The sequence below is a fragment of the Clinocottus analis genome, unplaced genomic scaffold (assembly GCF_023055335.1).
Source record: "Clinocottus analis isolate CAN_PGR_092001 unplaced genomic scaffold, fCliAna1.0.p SCAF_13, whole genome shotgun sequence".
Lineage (NCBI taxonomy): Eukaryota > Metazoa > Chordata > Actinopteri > Perciformes > Cottidae > Clinocottus > Clinocottus analis.
In genome coordinates this window covers 9,291,837-9,307,090 of record NW_027175854.1, presented here as the reverse complement: position 1 = coordinate 9,307,090, position 15,254 = coordinate 9,291,837, and the positions used below count along the sequence as shown (strand labels likewise).

The following is a 15,254-nucleotide window of genomic DNA, read 5'->3' as shown; positions in this document are numbered from 1 at the left end:
GAGAGAGAGAGAGAGAGAGAGAGAGAGAGACACAGTAAAGACTGCTGAAGACTGCTGAAACACAGTAAAGACTGCTGAAATAAAACTGGTGTGCCTAAATGGGAGTGGGGGGGGGGACCAAGGAAATGGTCGGGGAAAGACTGGAGGAAACTTTTTCTGCACAAAATGTTCTCATAGGCAAACACACACACCTAAAGGCCACGTTAGATAACACAATAGTGAGGGGTTTCTTTGGTATGCCAGCCAGAAAAACAGACCTTTACTGTAATCAAGATCGCTTTATGGCAGAGAGGGCGAGTGGGAGATAGAGAGAGGGGGAAAGCAATGGAGAGAGACAGAGAGAGAGAGAGAGAGAGAGAGAGAGAGAGAGAGAGAGAGAGAGAGAGAGAGAATGAAGAGAGGAAAATGTTGTTTTTTAAAAACACAGCCGAAATAACTTGTTAAATACAGATGATTTGTGTCACACTGATTCCAAAAGGTGGCCTTGTGTGGGAAACACAAGGCGTGTGGCGGAGGGGAAAGAGAAGCACCTTGAGTGCTGTTCACGGTTGGGTGGTTACACACTCCCGCAAAGCCCAAAGACACCTTTGATGACAGACACACTATAACACGCCGACCTCAGCAAAAAAAGATAAAATAGAGGCTCCGCAGATACAGACACCGCCACACACTTCGAGTCGTGACAATAATATGCAAAGAAATGTAGAAGAGAGTGAACACTGCCAGAATCCATGACAGTGAATAACGCAAATGTTTTATGAGGGAGGACCTCATTCATTAATACATGTGTGGAAATGTTCTCACTTGAATAAGTAGACACGAAGAATTACTGCCAGATTCACGCAATGTGCTCGGTCGCCTTATTTTGGTAGAATCTGAATCTTTAAAAATTAAATTGTTGGCTTGTGACCCGCTTTTCTCAATCAGCGTCCTTTTTTCTCCATAAAAAGGAAATAAATGGAGAGAAGCAAAGCCCCGAAAAGAAACACGCTTCCTTGTCAGTGACGATGATAAAATAAAAAAGCAAAGAGGCTCGTGGCTGCGAGGCGGTAAATGCTGTGCCCTTTGTTTGTATAAGAAAAAAACAAGGAAATTAAAATGAGGAAACATGTGGAGGGAGCAGGACAAGAACAGGCTGATCCGTCAGACGGAGGAGAGACAAACATCCCGAAGTCCATAAGTGGTGTGTGTCCAAGACGAGAGGGTTAAAGTGAGGACAGGTGCAGGGTTAGCGCAAAGGTAAAATATGTGCTTTTATTGGTCCGTTGTGTGCAATGTTGCAAATTAAGGAGCAGAACTGCAATGGCAATCCTAAACACTGTTGTGTTTTTGTTTTGCATCAATGTCGTGATGTGTTTTTTTGCATTTTCCAGGGAATATCAATCACTGTGTACCGATACGGGCATCTGCAACCATGGACTTCAGGTTGATAGGAAGTTGAAATCCCATCAACTCGTGGATGCAGTTGTATTACCTGCGTGTGAACAGACTTAACACCGAGGTGCCAAAGAAATCCCCGAAACTTTTTTATTTTCCTTTAATCGCTGGCAACAAAATGTCAAGTCCACAGCCGGTAAACTAGGCGTGATTTTTTTCATGCCGATTTGAACTTTACATCAGAAGTAGCAAAAAAATACATACCCTTCATTCTCTTGGGGATATTGCAAAGAACACATTCTCTCTCTCTCTCTCTCTCTCTCTCTCTCTCTCTCTCTCTCTCTCTGTCTCTCTCCATTGCTTTCCCCCTCTCTCTATCTCCCACTCGCCCTCTCTGCCATAAAGCGATCTTGATTACAGTAAAGGTCTGTTTTTCTGGCTGGCATACCAAAGAAACCCCTCACTATTGTGTTATCTAACGTGGCCTTTAGGTGTGTGTGTGTTTGCCTAAGAGAACATTTTGTGCAGAAAAAGTTTCCTCCAGTCTTTCCCCGACCATTTCCTTGGTCCCCCCCATCTCCCCCCACTCCCATTTAGGCACACCAGTTTTATTTCAGCAGTCTTTACTGCGTTTTCTGCCGCGCTAGTTTCTCCCCTGATTTCTGTGTTCCGAGAAACGGCATTGAACACCCGGCAGTCCGCGAGACTCGCCGCTCTCGCTATATATTATATAACATTAGCTGCTCTGTTTCAGCAACGTAAGGCAGCGAAAGTCGACGTGGCGCTCTGTCGGGAGAAGCACTTAAAGCGTATGAGATTAGGGCCGCTGCGAGTGAGGAGAAGCGCGTTAGCCGCCAAGCTAATTCCTGCAGTGTGAAACGCCACAGGGAGTCGACCGGGGGGGGACACACGCTCCAACTCCAATTGAAAAGAAAACAGATGATTTCATGAATTATAATTGTTTTGTTTGAAACTCAAATTGAACAATGAGGGAAAGATTGTCTCTTTGAATGTTTTACTGGTGCCTAAGTGCCGTGGCAACCGGGGCAGGATTCACCGTAGACACACCCAGGGGGGAGACACTCCGCCACGTCTTCGTGAATAACAAATACACAAACGGAGGGCTGTGTATTTAACGGTTGTCAGCTGAGTGTTGCTATTTCAGTTTCAAGCTAAAGTTAACAAACTCACGGCTGAAAAAGCAGTGCCGCTTGGAGGGACTTCCTACATGCAAAGTATGCACCGGCAGAGTTTCATAAATAACTTGACTTCAGCAGACTTTTTTTCGTACCTAAGGGGAAGTTTTTAACATCGCTCGCCTTTCTCCATGTCAGTTTTGGAAGAGTTTTTTATGTTATAAAATCCTTCAGTCAACCGGCACAAGAGTACATGTCAGACAGGCTTGTAAGAAACGTCGCTTCTCGATCCGTCTGGTCTGCCGGGACCGGCTCTCGTGAGCTGGAGCTCCATGGATTCAAACCTAGACCTGTGTGGAGGTGGATTTCATTTGGAGGATTGGAACTTGTGTGGACTTTAGTCTCGATAGATCTCACCCTCTGGTATAACAAAAAAAGACTTTATGGCAGAAGGGTTTTCATTAGCGTGGATCTTATGTTTCATCATGTTGTTTTTTGAACTCCGCCGTGAAATGTGCATCGTTAGATTTGAATTAGACGCAACCACCACTTTAAGAACAAAAACAGAGGAGCCGCACAAAGGCAACCATTTCACCCCCCCCACCTGCCGAACCCGCTCTGCATCAAACATCAAAGTGGTGGAATTGGACAGCTCGGGAACAAAGGGGAAGTGATTGCACTCACTCAATGTGATGGACGTTCTCTCCTCCCCTCTGCCACACGTAGGTCATGTTGGGGGGGTCGGCCACCGCCTGGCAGCGCAGAAGTGCATTCTGGGACTTGTTGAGAGCGGTGCTTGTGGGAGGGACGACAATAACAGGTGGGCCTAGCGGGAGGCAGGTTACAAAAGGCCTCGCATGAGTATATTCACAAAGAGCAGGAATTGAACCGCTATTTACGTTGTCGATTCATCGATTGATTATTCGTTTGAACATCCATGAATTTAAAAAGATAAACCACAATAAATGAATCTTAGTATCTTGCATTCTACCCATTACTCACTTCCTTTTTACATTGCATCAACTCTACCCTTCAGCATCTGATCCGTCACAAATAGCAGCAACATATCACACAAACACATTAAACTGGAATCAGGTGTAAAATACAAGTTGCAGACCACACTGCAGAAAAACCTTTATCATGCTTTGAGAAAACATCAGTCGTACGAAAGCTCCAGCACGAACATGTTATCTGAATCTGAAGATCCGTTATTGTGACATTAAGATAGCGCTAGATAAAAGGAATGAAAATATGAAACACTTGAGTTTTGAAAGGTTGGATTGGTCGAGTGCAATATTTTGCATGTGTGGATTTATGCAATAAAAGCGCTCGGGAGTAACGCCAACAAGGAAAAGTCTCTTGGTCCAAAGGGTGACTTCTGTAATGTTCAACCCTCTCGTCTCATGAATTTGGGTCCAAGTGACCAATAGGGGACAAGGTTTTTTTAAAAATTGGTCTTGTATTGAGGGAGGCAAAGCGCTGTAAACAAAAGCTAGCTTTAATGTAACCGCTCGGGGCAACTCCTTGCCATCACTGCACGCCCACTTAATAAAGTGCTCGCTTTTGACACTGACAGATTGTTGCATTACATTTCCGACAACGTTATGAAAAAAGAACCCTGACAGATTCTAAAGTCTTCTTCTTGAACTTTTACTCTTGAGTAGCCTCCTCCTGAAATCTTGCGTCACATCCGGCGTAATGTTCCGCCGAGGCGTTTAAGATCATCCTACGCAACGCTGAGCAGCGCTTTCTGTTACCCAACGCAGCGTGACGCTGACCACACGGGGCACACCCCTCTCCACCGTCCTCTTCAAGCGAACAAGTCACATGACACAAAACCAAACAGAATGCAAAATGTCAGACGCCCATCATGGCAATCTGAGCCCGCCACTGGCAACAACGAGCACTTGGATGCACATCGAGAATGAGGCGTTGGGAGCAAATTTTAATCAATTTAAAGCAAGAAAAGTTGTCCCCATTTGTCACTTGGTCACAAAAACATGTAAGAATAGGGTCCGGGTCGAAAAATCCCAAATTACCCATGATGCAACCGGAATACCGTGTTGCGAGAGAATGAGCTGTGGATTTGTATGGCGTTTATGGCAATAAGAAAAACACCAATAAAACCCTTCTCTCCTGAAGATATGAAGTAATATTACAAACTCTCTGAGACTCTTGTGATGTCAAATATGCCAATGCAGTCTCCTTGGCAACTAATCACTTATAACGAGTAGAAAGAGTGTCACATTCATCTCATCCCTTTAGCGTGTCGAACACCGATACATGTGCTATTAGCAAAGAGCTAATAAAGGAGGCTTGACATGCCACATGATCCATGTATAAATAACCTCATGATCTTCACAGCAGTCATTACCGGTTAGATTCATGACCTCAAACTGCTCGATGGCTACATGCATGGGCGACAGTTTAGAGGTTACCTAAGGCTTTTACTGTGACTTCATCCGCATTGCTGTTAGTCTCCGATAATCCATCCATGTGGCAACCGTTGCGCACAAACGCAGCCAAAAGTGCAGATAATGTGACTTCGACCGAGCAGCATTAAAGCGGTGAGCGCTCACGGTGATTATTATTCAAAATGGGACCACTGCGGCTAAAGAGATTCCAAAATGAAGTGAAACCTCGTGGGGGGACGCGATGCCAAAACAAAGTATTTTTCACCACGCACCACGCTCCAGACGAGTCCTGGTTCTCCGGAGAAAATCATCAGTAGGTGTAGGAGTAGGAGTGCAGGAAGGAGTCAGAAATACATTCCACAATGTATTATGCACTGCTGGTGAGTCGGTGTAATCCTATGACACACAGTGGCATATTCTACACCTTTTTTGTCCCGACATTGGACAGTTATTTCTTTTTGTAAGAAGTGAATCTGTCAAATTTCAACACAGTTTGACCGTGAACCTCAAGGGAAATGCAGATTTTTTTTCCGTTGTCTTTGTCAAAAACTAAAAATGCATATTGGTGTGAACTTGCGGTCCAAACAGATATACTTCATTTTTCTCGGCGAGCTTCTCTGGAAATGCAGCCTTAAAATTGAGCAAAATACAAAAGCCTTATCACAATAAAGCCACCCCTTAACATTCCGGAGGAGAGCACGCCCCCATATCGTGATATCAGTATTATCAACACAGGGGCAGAACGAGTTGAAGCATTCAGTTTAAGTTTCTGTTACCGCTCTGTCACATGATGCAAGAAGGAGAAACAGAGATGTAAATGACGCTGGCTGGCTGCCAAGGAGGCAGTGAGGCACTGACATCATAGAGGCTGAAGGAACTGGCAGACAAACAGACAGGCAGACAGACAGCAACTGACCTTTGATCTTTACTTTGGTCATGCGAGTCACATTTCCCTCGGAGTTAGAGGCGTGGCAGGTGTACTGTCCTGCTGACTGCATGCTCACTGCTCGCAGAGATAAGACTCCTTCCTGGTAGACGTGATGCAGGTGGAGGAAACAACAGCATTTCATTCATTTATAGACAGCCAGACAGGTACGCACATACCTGTGATAGACATATACATACATATGATACGTATGTCACCGAATGTACTCAAGCACTTTACTTAAAGACAGGTACTAGTTCCTTTGCAGATTAAGATTTTGAATCCTTAATGTTGAATATTAAAAATTAAAAAATTTTGATTGCGACCTCTCAAAAGCAACTCATAGCACATTTCGGATTTCTTCCGAGCAGTTACTGGAGCAGGACCGATGATTTTCACTCGACACTTTCCACATGGCTTCATTTCAATAACTGTGTTGAATGTCTTGATTTTACATATTTGTCAAACAGAACTGAGTTTTTTCCTTGTACCCCATTAAACGTCTCAAGACCCCTCAGTGACCCTTTGCAGGGGGAATCACTATTTTAAACTACCTGTGTGTATTCCTAATACACACAGGTAGTTTAGTCCACCTCGGGCCACTGACACAGAGTATTAACAATCTAATAATAATGTATTTTCTTTATGTTGAACAGTTATTTTTACTATAGCAAGCTTAGAACATGTACAACACAGTAAAAACTATCCAGATAGATAGATCAACATTACGAGCTAGTTAGATATATGCGTAGCTAGAAACATGTATATTTCATATTCTTCTTACGGTTTTATTCTTATTTTGTTTTATTACTGTTCTACTGTTTATCTATATTACTTGATTTTTATCTTTTATTTACTTGCTATGCTGCTGTAATCCTCTAATGAAGGAGTATCTTATCTTATCTTATATGGTAGCAGGATGGACAGCTCGATCCTACTCCGCAGTATTTTGTTTGTGTTTTTAAGGTCACAGGTGAAAACAAGTTAATATGTCTCCTCACGGTGTCTTTATAGTGTTGAGCTCTGCATGTTCAAAACTTGCTAATTCTTTGTCTGCAACTTTAAATGAAAATGTGAAATAGGATAGGTCAGTAGTCACAGTTATTCTTTCGTTCATCCGCCCCATGAACGACTCATTTGGTGCCTGACCATGCCTCCCCATCTCCACGTTTTCAAAGAAAATGACAGAAGGGATCACAGAATCGGCCTTGCACAAAGCTTAAATATCAGGATCAGAGAATCCGCCATACTGGACGAACATGTGCTGAAGTTCTGGTCCTGCACTCCCTCTGCTACTGATGGGACGGGAGGGGGCAGGTGGCGGCTTGTCAAAGGGACATTTTGGTCTCGTTGCTAATAAGCTACTGGATACAATACAAGCAGAAGATGCAGCAGATGTATCTGGTGGAAATGGTGGATAGCGCCAGAGACATGTGAAAAAAAATCCATATATTTTTACATTAATGCATTCAGGATTGTATAAACAAACCTGATAATTTATTCTTGGAATCACACTATCATCTTTTAGCCAAGTGATGGTCGGGGTAGGGTTGCCAATAGCAACACAGGCAAGAGAGAGGTGACTTCCAACCAGAGCCTCCATCACAGGAGGCGGGGCTTCACTGAAGGTGGGAGGGGCTATGGAAGAAAACACAAAGGTGAGCATTTAACTTAACTATAGGCAAGGAAATATTGGAAATATGTCACGTCTCGGTTATCTAAAATAATTGTGGAATCATACATGGATCATTTTACTTAGATATTCTTTTTATAGTGACACTTTTGGAAGAATACATCGATGTAACCGTCTATTGTTTAAGATACGTAACTCCAAAAAATACACCTACATTTGGAAATGTGGTTCTCTGAATAAAGGTGAATTTAGGTTAAAAAAAAAATCTAACATCAGATACAGAGAGAAATCTAAAGCAACAGCCACGCCGTCTCCCAAGATGAGAAGAAACGCCACAAAGAGAAAAGCCGGACCGGCAGCCAAAAGTCTTTTGTCTCCCTCATCCCCCTTCTTTCATTTTATAAAAAATCATTTTATATAGCTATAGATTATTCAACAGCAACAGCCTGTGCTCAGTTTACTGTCATTACTGAACATTATTATTTCATATACTGAAGTGAAAATGTCAGTTATGTTGCTTTTAGATCGGTGAATGTGAACGTTTTGCTGCCACTTTAAGGCTCAGATCTCATCAGAGAACATACGGAGAGCTCTTTCCTTTTAACAGCCAACTCCAAACAAAAACAAACCCCTTGCAACTTCAACATTCTCTTGCAATTCTTCTGACTCGTACACTCATTGTACTCTTGCACAATAAATAACCAGAGAGAGAGAGAGAGAAAAAACAGCTTCAGTATTTTTGGTTTTGCAAAAATCTGTGTAATTATTCTTATCTTTTCTGAATTACAGTTTGTTTTATTGTCCATACACAGGAGAGACCTGGTAAAGCTCTGTATGATTAGAACCGACCCCTCCCCCTGATAAAATATATGCTTTTTGCATGTACAATAGATTTACTTTTGCATTTCCAGCCTGCAGGCCACCGACACTCTCAAATGTTGATGCAGAGTGCAAACAATAGAATGGGAGAAATGTACCTGCAGGGCATGTCAGTGATGTTACATCCAAGGCCTGAAGTGCACACTCATAATCTATGATCTGACGCACAGAGACCAACTCTGTGAAACTGTCTCGCTTCGCTTTGATCTGCGCCGTGCGCTGCTACCTTGTTCTGTATGTTTGTGTGCGCGGAGTCATGGCAAAGGTTATTTTCCCAAAATACGGGTAAACTTCAAAGCAGAGAAAACTAATGATGCATATTTCATATTCAGATGTATTATTTAAACGTATCAATACGTGATGACTGGTGATAACTATAGTCAGTTCAAGAAAGTTGAACGTTAGCCGAAGTCTTTCGACACCAAACTTGGTTTTGCCAACTTTTTCAAAGGTTTAGGGTGTAAGTGGTGTGCATGTAGCACCTGTCGGGAAACAAGCGGGGGCTCTACACAACACATGAAATAAAAGAGTAGATGTGAAGATGATATGGAATGTTTTGGTTCAAAATAACACCTCGAGTCAGACTAAACTACTTGATGACGCAACAACTTTCACTAAAGTGATCAATAGATTTTGTGAGATCATGAACTCATGTTTACCGAGGGAATAAATCGAATGTGAAGTAGAATCATTTTCTCATAGACTTCTATACAACCAGACGTATTTTTGCAACTAGAGGAGTCGCCCCCTACTGGCTTTTCAAAAGAATGCAAGTTCATCGGCGTAAACCCCTCAGAACCGATCGTCTTGAGGCTGGGATTACCCCTGAGGAGTAAAAGGTAAGGCCATCTTATATATCTAGACTGAATGCTATACATAAAGGATCTGGGTTAGCGTTGATCGTGTTTCCTTGACATCGGCACCTCACCGGTTACAGAAAGCAGAGTGCGGGTGCCGTTCTGCAGCTCGTCCGTGGGTTCATCCAGTAAGAGGATTCGACACTCGTACAAGCCCCCGTCCTGCAGCTGCAGGCCCTCCAGCCTCAGGTCGGTGACTCGTAGCAGAGACGCTCGCCCTGTGGGAACACAGCGCGGGTAGAGAGGTGAGAGGGCGGCGTGAAGGGCACGAGAGGGTGCCGCGTCCGCGCGTGACTTCCCTCGTCATCCCCCAGGTCTGAGCAGTGTGAGGCTTTTGTTGTTGTGCTGGAGAAGAACGCCGTCCTCAAGCGGTGCCTGAAACTGCGGCGCACAAACAACACACACACACACACACACACACAGACACACACACACACGCACACACACACACAAACAAAAGGAACTGGAATCTCCTGGTTGCCAGGTAACGGCTCCCTCGAGCCTGTGGCGCAGCTCGCAATGTCAACTCTTTATCTTTTCCAGTCCAGCTCCTTTTTAGTTTTTCACACTTTATCAAGCGGACAATTGTGCAGTGACCTACAGCACGGAACAACACGGCTGAGGAGAAGCTGTCAATGAAATCATTACTGAGGACACACACAAAATGAAAAAAAAAGAAACGTGGAAACAGCAAACACTGCAGCAGCGGGGGAGGCCCGCGTGCCACTGGGACGGCCGCGTGACGGTGGTAATTATTAACAGAGGCTCTGGTATCTGGTCACTGTAACAGGGAGGCACAGTCCTGACGGTCAGAAAGAAGCAGGAAGTTGGGAGATAGGTATGTTGTCGGCGATAACACACCTTATTTACTTTACCAAGAGGCCAAAGGGGACTAAATCCACAGGAGGGGAGGGTGTGTGTGGGGGGTAAATTGGAGCAAAACACACATCAGCAAACACTCAGGGGATTTGAGCGTTTCAAAATCCTACCCTTTGACCCCTGGCAGTTTTTTTTTTTTTATTTTTTATTTCCCTCCTCTCTCATGTTTGCTGGCTCAGTGTGATATAGGTCAGTGTAGGCCTCAGAGGAAAGGTTGTGCCGAGGCAGGAAACCTGACTGGGAGTCGTCAGATTAAAAGGGAAGGGTGGAGGTGGAGGTGGAGGTGGAGTAAGAGCACAACGCGGCGACGCCTCAACCGCCGCCAAATGAAAAATGCATGACTGCAGGAGATTTGAATGCGAGGTAAATGGAGTGTGAGAGGGAGAGCCGAGAAAGAAAGAGGGAAATTTAGACTCCTGGTCCGTGTCTTGTGTTTGTGCTGCGCACGGCGGAGAGTGTAGCAACAAGTGCGTTTTAACATGAGCGTTCCTCAGTTAGGTCAATTTAGCTGAGGATCGTGGACGTAAATAAAACATTTCCCTCTTCCTCCCTCAATCCAAACTCACTCATAGCAACCAAGGATGAGGTGCAGCAGGATTCTTTCTTTTTATGAAAACAATCAGTTTCCCATCAGTTACTGGTTGAAATGTACATTGCAGAAGATGCTGCAAAGTATATTGCTAACTAGCGTTGTTTCTTCCATGCATTTATTTATTTGTTTTGCTAATTTCAAATATCATTTGCACCCGGCTCGACATCAATGGCGGCAGAATGGGAGCAAATCCCCGCAGCCTTGTTCCAAGACGCAGTTGCAAAGCCAGAGGAGGCCGTTATGGCAGCGCATCAACGGCCATGGTTTTTTGGAAACGAGGTGTTTTTCAGCCAAATGGTGTACTTAAACCGTTATAAAATGGCTCGGGGGACGCCTGCGGGAATAGCAGTTATCGCTGTTGAGAGCTCAGTCATTAAACATCGTTGCAGATGTCCGGAAATGGGCTTCAGAATAATGTCGGTGAGGGAAAATGTCCAAAGGCCACACGGTGAACCGGAGACTCGAGTCATTCCAGGTAGCCAAATAAGAGTGAAGAGGATGATGACAACAGGTGGAAGCCCCACCCACAACACCCACAGCTCCTCTTCCTTCTCATGTTCTCTGCCCCCCACCCCCCCTTTCTACCCTCCCCTCCCCGCCCCCACCCTTGTGCTCTGAGGACCAACAATATTCTCTACCAGTTCAATTCATGCACACATGCACTGACACAATTGCCCAATGTGTTTATCCATTGGAGGAGGAGCCCCGCCCCCCTTCCATCCCCTCCATCCCCTCCTGCGCTCTCAGGTGACAGAGAAACACGAAACCCTTCAGCGCCATGACGACACACAGCTCCTTACAAAGTTTCAGTCGGAACTTAAACGTCTGCAGACGCTTTCAGAACAGATCATCCTTAAACTTTCAGAAGAAAAACAAAAAAGCAGAAATGAAAACTAATATGCGGTCAACTGAAATGGAAAAAAAAAAGCCTTTGAAAACGGATCAAGAAGCGTTTTGAAATGAGAAAATTGATTGTATTTAAATCAATTGGCCTTTCATATGCCAGTGAAAAGGTTAGGGGGCGTTGGGTTTGGTAGATTTTATTCCTGATTTGGGTTTTCTAAGCAGTGTGAGAACTGAGAAGCGGATCGTGGTTTGAACCACCGAGCATCTTTGAAATGACCCAATCAACTGTTCTTGTGAAATAATAACATGTTCAAGAGGCACTCCGCGAAATGACAAATGACAAAAGGCACACTGCTTTTTTGTTCTCATTTTTATTCAGAGCGAAGGACGCACCGCAGATATTGATTTCCCTTCTGACAGAATGGATATGTAACATTTTGGAAATGGGAGGTTTTTTTTTAAACGAGTCTTTTGGGGAAATCATCGAGAATGTGTCTCGTTCCATTTGGACAGCGCTCCGATGGGAAGAATCATCCAAATGGAATAGCACAAGTCCCTGGGACTGCGCTGTTCCCGAGGCGGGCGGGGGGAGGAGGCGGTAAACCTATGGCTGCCCACGTGATCTCTGAGGGATGTCGTCAGCGCTCGGCGGAGGCCATCGGGTTTCGGGTTCGACAAAGAGGCAGATAAGGTTTCACTCCTCGCTGCCTGTTGCTCTATTCGGGGGGTGAGGGGTGAGAGGGAGGAGTGGGGGGGAGGGAGGTGACCGCCGAAAACAAACTTGATCAATGAAATGCATCTCAGCTGTCTTAACTGTGTGTAATGTGCCCCCCTCCCCCCCACACACACACAAACACACTGATCGTGCACATGCAGGAAGGGCATTTCTACAGCTGTATTTACTCCTTACACAGTCAGCAGCTGTTGGGTGCTGGGGGACTTCGCCGGATCGCTTATCCTTTGATCGTTACTGCCCCATTACAATAAATACGTGTAAACCCCTTTTAGATCTTCACACTCTCGGGGGAGCAACTAAAGTATCTCACACTCCAGGAGCAGCGTGCGGCCAAACGCATGCCATATCGCCGGATGAGGCAGGCCGCAATCAAGAGGGGGTTATATTTTATCCCTTTTTTAAAAAAATTTAAAGGTGATGAAGAGGAAGGGCCTCTCGGCAGTGAGACTCGGAGCAGTCGAGCGACGACCCTGAAGTCTAACTGTCGCGAGACACCTGAGAACCTGCGCGGCCCGAGGAGGTGAAATCCACACCGCTCCAACCACCTCCGAGCCGTTAGTTTCCCATGCTGCACCTGTTGCTCCCACACTCAGCCCAGTACCTGTGAGAAAGCCCGAGCTCAGCAGCCGATCGGACAAAGCAGTTTGTTTTTTTCTTAAAACCCTTTTGTGTCCGTGAAGAACGGCTCTCTGTCGGTCACCGGAGAGGCCTGTGATTAGCGTACCTGTCCGTTTAAAAAGAGAAGGTGCTTTTCTGTGCAGGATGCTTTATGGTTGAGCGAAGTGTATTCACGGGCCAAGGGGTAGGCACATCTTCGGTAAAGGGGTAGTGGGGGGTGGGGGGGTTCTTTACGACCAGCGCATCGGCCTGCGCCCTTTCTGAAGCTAACGTCCAGCGTAATGAAGTGTGACATCGGTGTACGTTGAGGGATCGTCCTCACCGTTGGTGACAAAAGGCTTTTATGAGCACTGGGCTGGAATTAAAACCTGCCCCGCTCCCCCACCCCGCGCGCGATAATTCATCAGGCAAGGTTCACCCTGACTTTATTGCTATGTAAATGGCTGCATCCCATTTCCGGCTTGGGATGGGCGAGGGAGTGGCGTTCAACTCATTTGAGAAAGGCCCTGGCTCAGCTGAAAGCATCTCTGATCCTCTGACAAACACATACCTTAATGGAATGATTACAGTCGCTTTACAACCAATAATTGTGTGACACCGCAGAGCGAGTTTTCTAGGTGGTGCTAATAAAGGAGCTTAAAGGCTGAGGCTGGCAATGTACTGCGCTTTTTAATATTGTCAACAGATCCCGAAGTCAACAATAAATTGATCCTGCTATGTATATTCTAGTAGGTTAAAGCCCTAACATGCTATTGCTCAGTGCCAAAGAGCTGCTCTGTTGTACAAAGAGCCCACGTATGTCTCCCTGGTGCTGTACATACTTGTGTAGAAATCCGCCGCTAAAAATAGTCCCAAACCAATTAACTGTTTACACCAGTTTAAGTAACGTTTGCCAAAAAACTGCAATGCTCAGCTGTTACATTAGAAATCTATCTCTGTGAGCCAAGTCCTACATATTCAGTGGGGAATTGATGTTGAGTGTTCTGGTCAAGACAAGGAAGTAGGAAATAAATTGAAAGACAGATTAATGCGTTGTTGGCTTTTTGACAGTAAGACAATTGATAGAACAACACCAGCCTCATGATTAAATAATTATAATGAACCTCTACGGAGCCACCTGTTATTCGCCTAAACCCTGTTATTCGTTTCTGGCCATGAAGTGGGTGAAACAAATTGAGAATAATATGATATGATAAACAATCTCAAGAGCAGCTCAGAGAAGGTCGCTATAGTTAGATTGTTTTCCCAAAGCCATCTCTAAATGCTGCAAGACAGAACATTTATTTTTAAAGACGTGAACAAAACTACTGCATATGTAAGAAATGACATGTATCTGTAACCTATCATAGCCCTCGCAGTGCCATTTGTGTCCCGTAGACAGTGCAACAGTTGGTGGTAAATATGTAAATGAACATACTAATTGTGTTGGTTCATAAAATGAATCTGAAAATGAAGACTAGCGTCCATCTTAAGTGGATCTTTTTCTGGTCTTATTTTCTATGAGCACAGAAAAAAGGAAAAGGCAATCTCACGTTAATGACACGAGATCGAGAAAAGTTCCAACTATTCACCAAGGAAGAGGATTCAATTGAAAACATGTGAAGCATCTTTAGTTCAGCTACCTGCTGACCAACAAATAAGCTTTTTCCCCATTGTTATTGCCTCTTAGGAAGTTATAAAGTTGAAGAAATCCAACTCATTGCATACATACTGTATCATATCGAGTGAAATATTTCAAACTCCATCCCCTACACTTTCAGCCTGACATACTTGATGTCACTTGAAACCAAGTTATGTGCCTTGTTATACTGCACAACATGAATTTGGAACTTGCAATGACTCGTGTAGCAGCAGGTCAGCAGGCTTACAGAGAAAAATCTCCAATACAGTTTCACCGTGACGTGAAATGATTGTTGGATCGTACGCCCGCTATTCAACCCGCTGAAAATAAATGACAAGTGGTAGTTAGCGGTCTGCTTTCTTTTCCCACCTGCATGCCAAACACTAAGAATGTATTTTTACCCTTTGAAGTGGCATCAACATGGATTTCAATCAAGGATTCCTCAAACTGCAGAAAATTCAAATAGCCTTTGGAAAGGTCGTGAGGTTGAAATTCTCTTCAGAAAACTCCCTGGAAAATAGAAATGACTCTGACAAAAGGAAGATCTGAGCCACCCAGACATGCTTTCCCTTTGTCCACACTAGTCCCATTATTTGTGACTTTAAAGGATAACAGGAGCTACACAAAGGTATTCCTGGACCATTGAGGATCTTTTTCCCCGCGGACTCCCTTTGTTCTTGTAGCTGTGGGCAGAAAGCGCACAATAGATGATGTTGATGCATGGGAGGAGTCTTAGCTCCG

The 15,254-nt window shown here is 44.5% G+C and overlaps 1 protein-coding gene across 1 annotated transcript in view; it reads right to left on the bottom strand.

The window, feature by feature from the left end:
* The window catches only part of igsf9a (immunoglobulin superfamily, member 9a), a 44,427-nt gene that overhangs the window by 19,859 nt on the left and 9,314 nt on the right, over positions 1-15,254 (bottom strand). Inside the window, exons 4-7 of the mRNA XM_068574201.1 lie at positions 9,293-9,439; positions 7,342-7,490; positions 5,844-5,955; positions 3,198-3,339 (exon numbers count right to left, since the gene is read on the bottom strand). Coding sequence (XP_068430302.1) covers positions 3,198-3,339; positions 5,844-5,955; positions 7,342-7,490; positions 9,293-9,439 — 550 coding nt within the window. The remainder of the gene's footprint in view (positions 1-3,197; positions 3,340-5,843; positions 5,956-7,341; positions 7,491-9,292; positions 9,440-15,254) is intronic.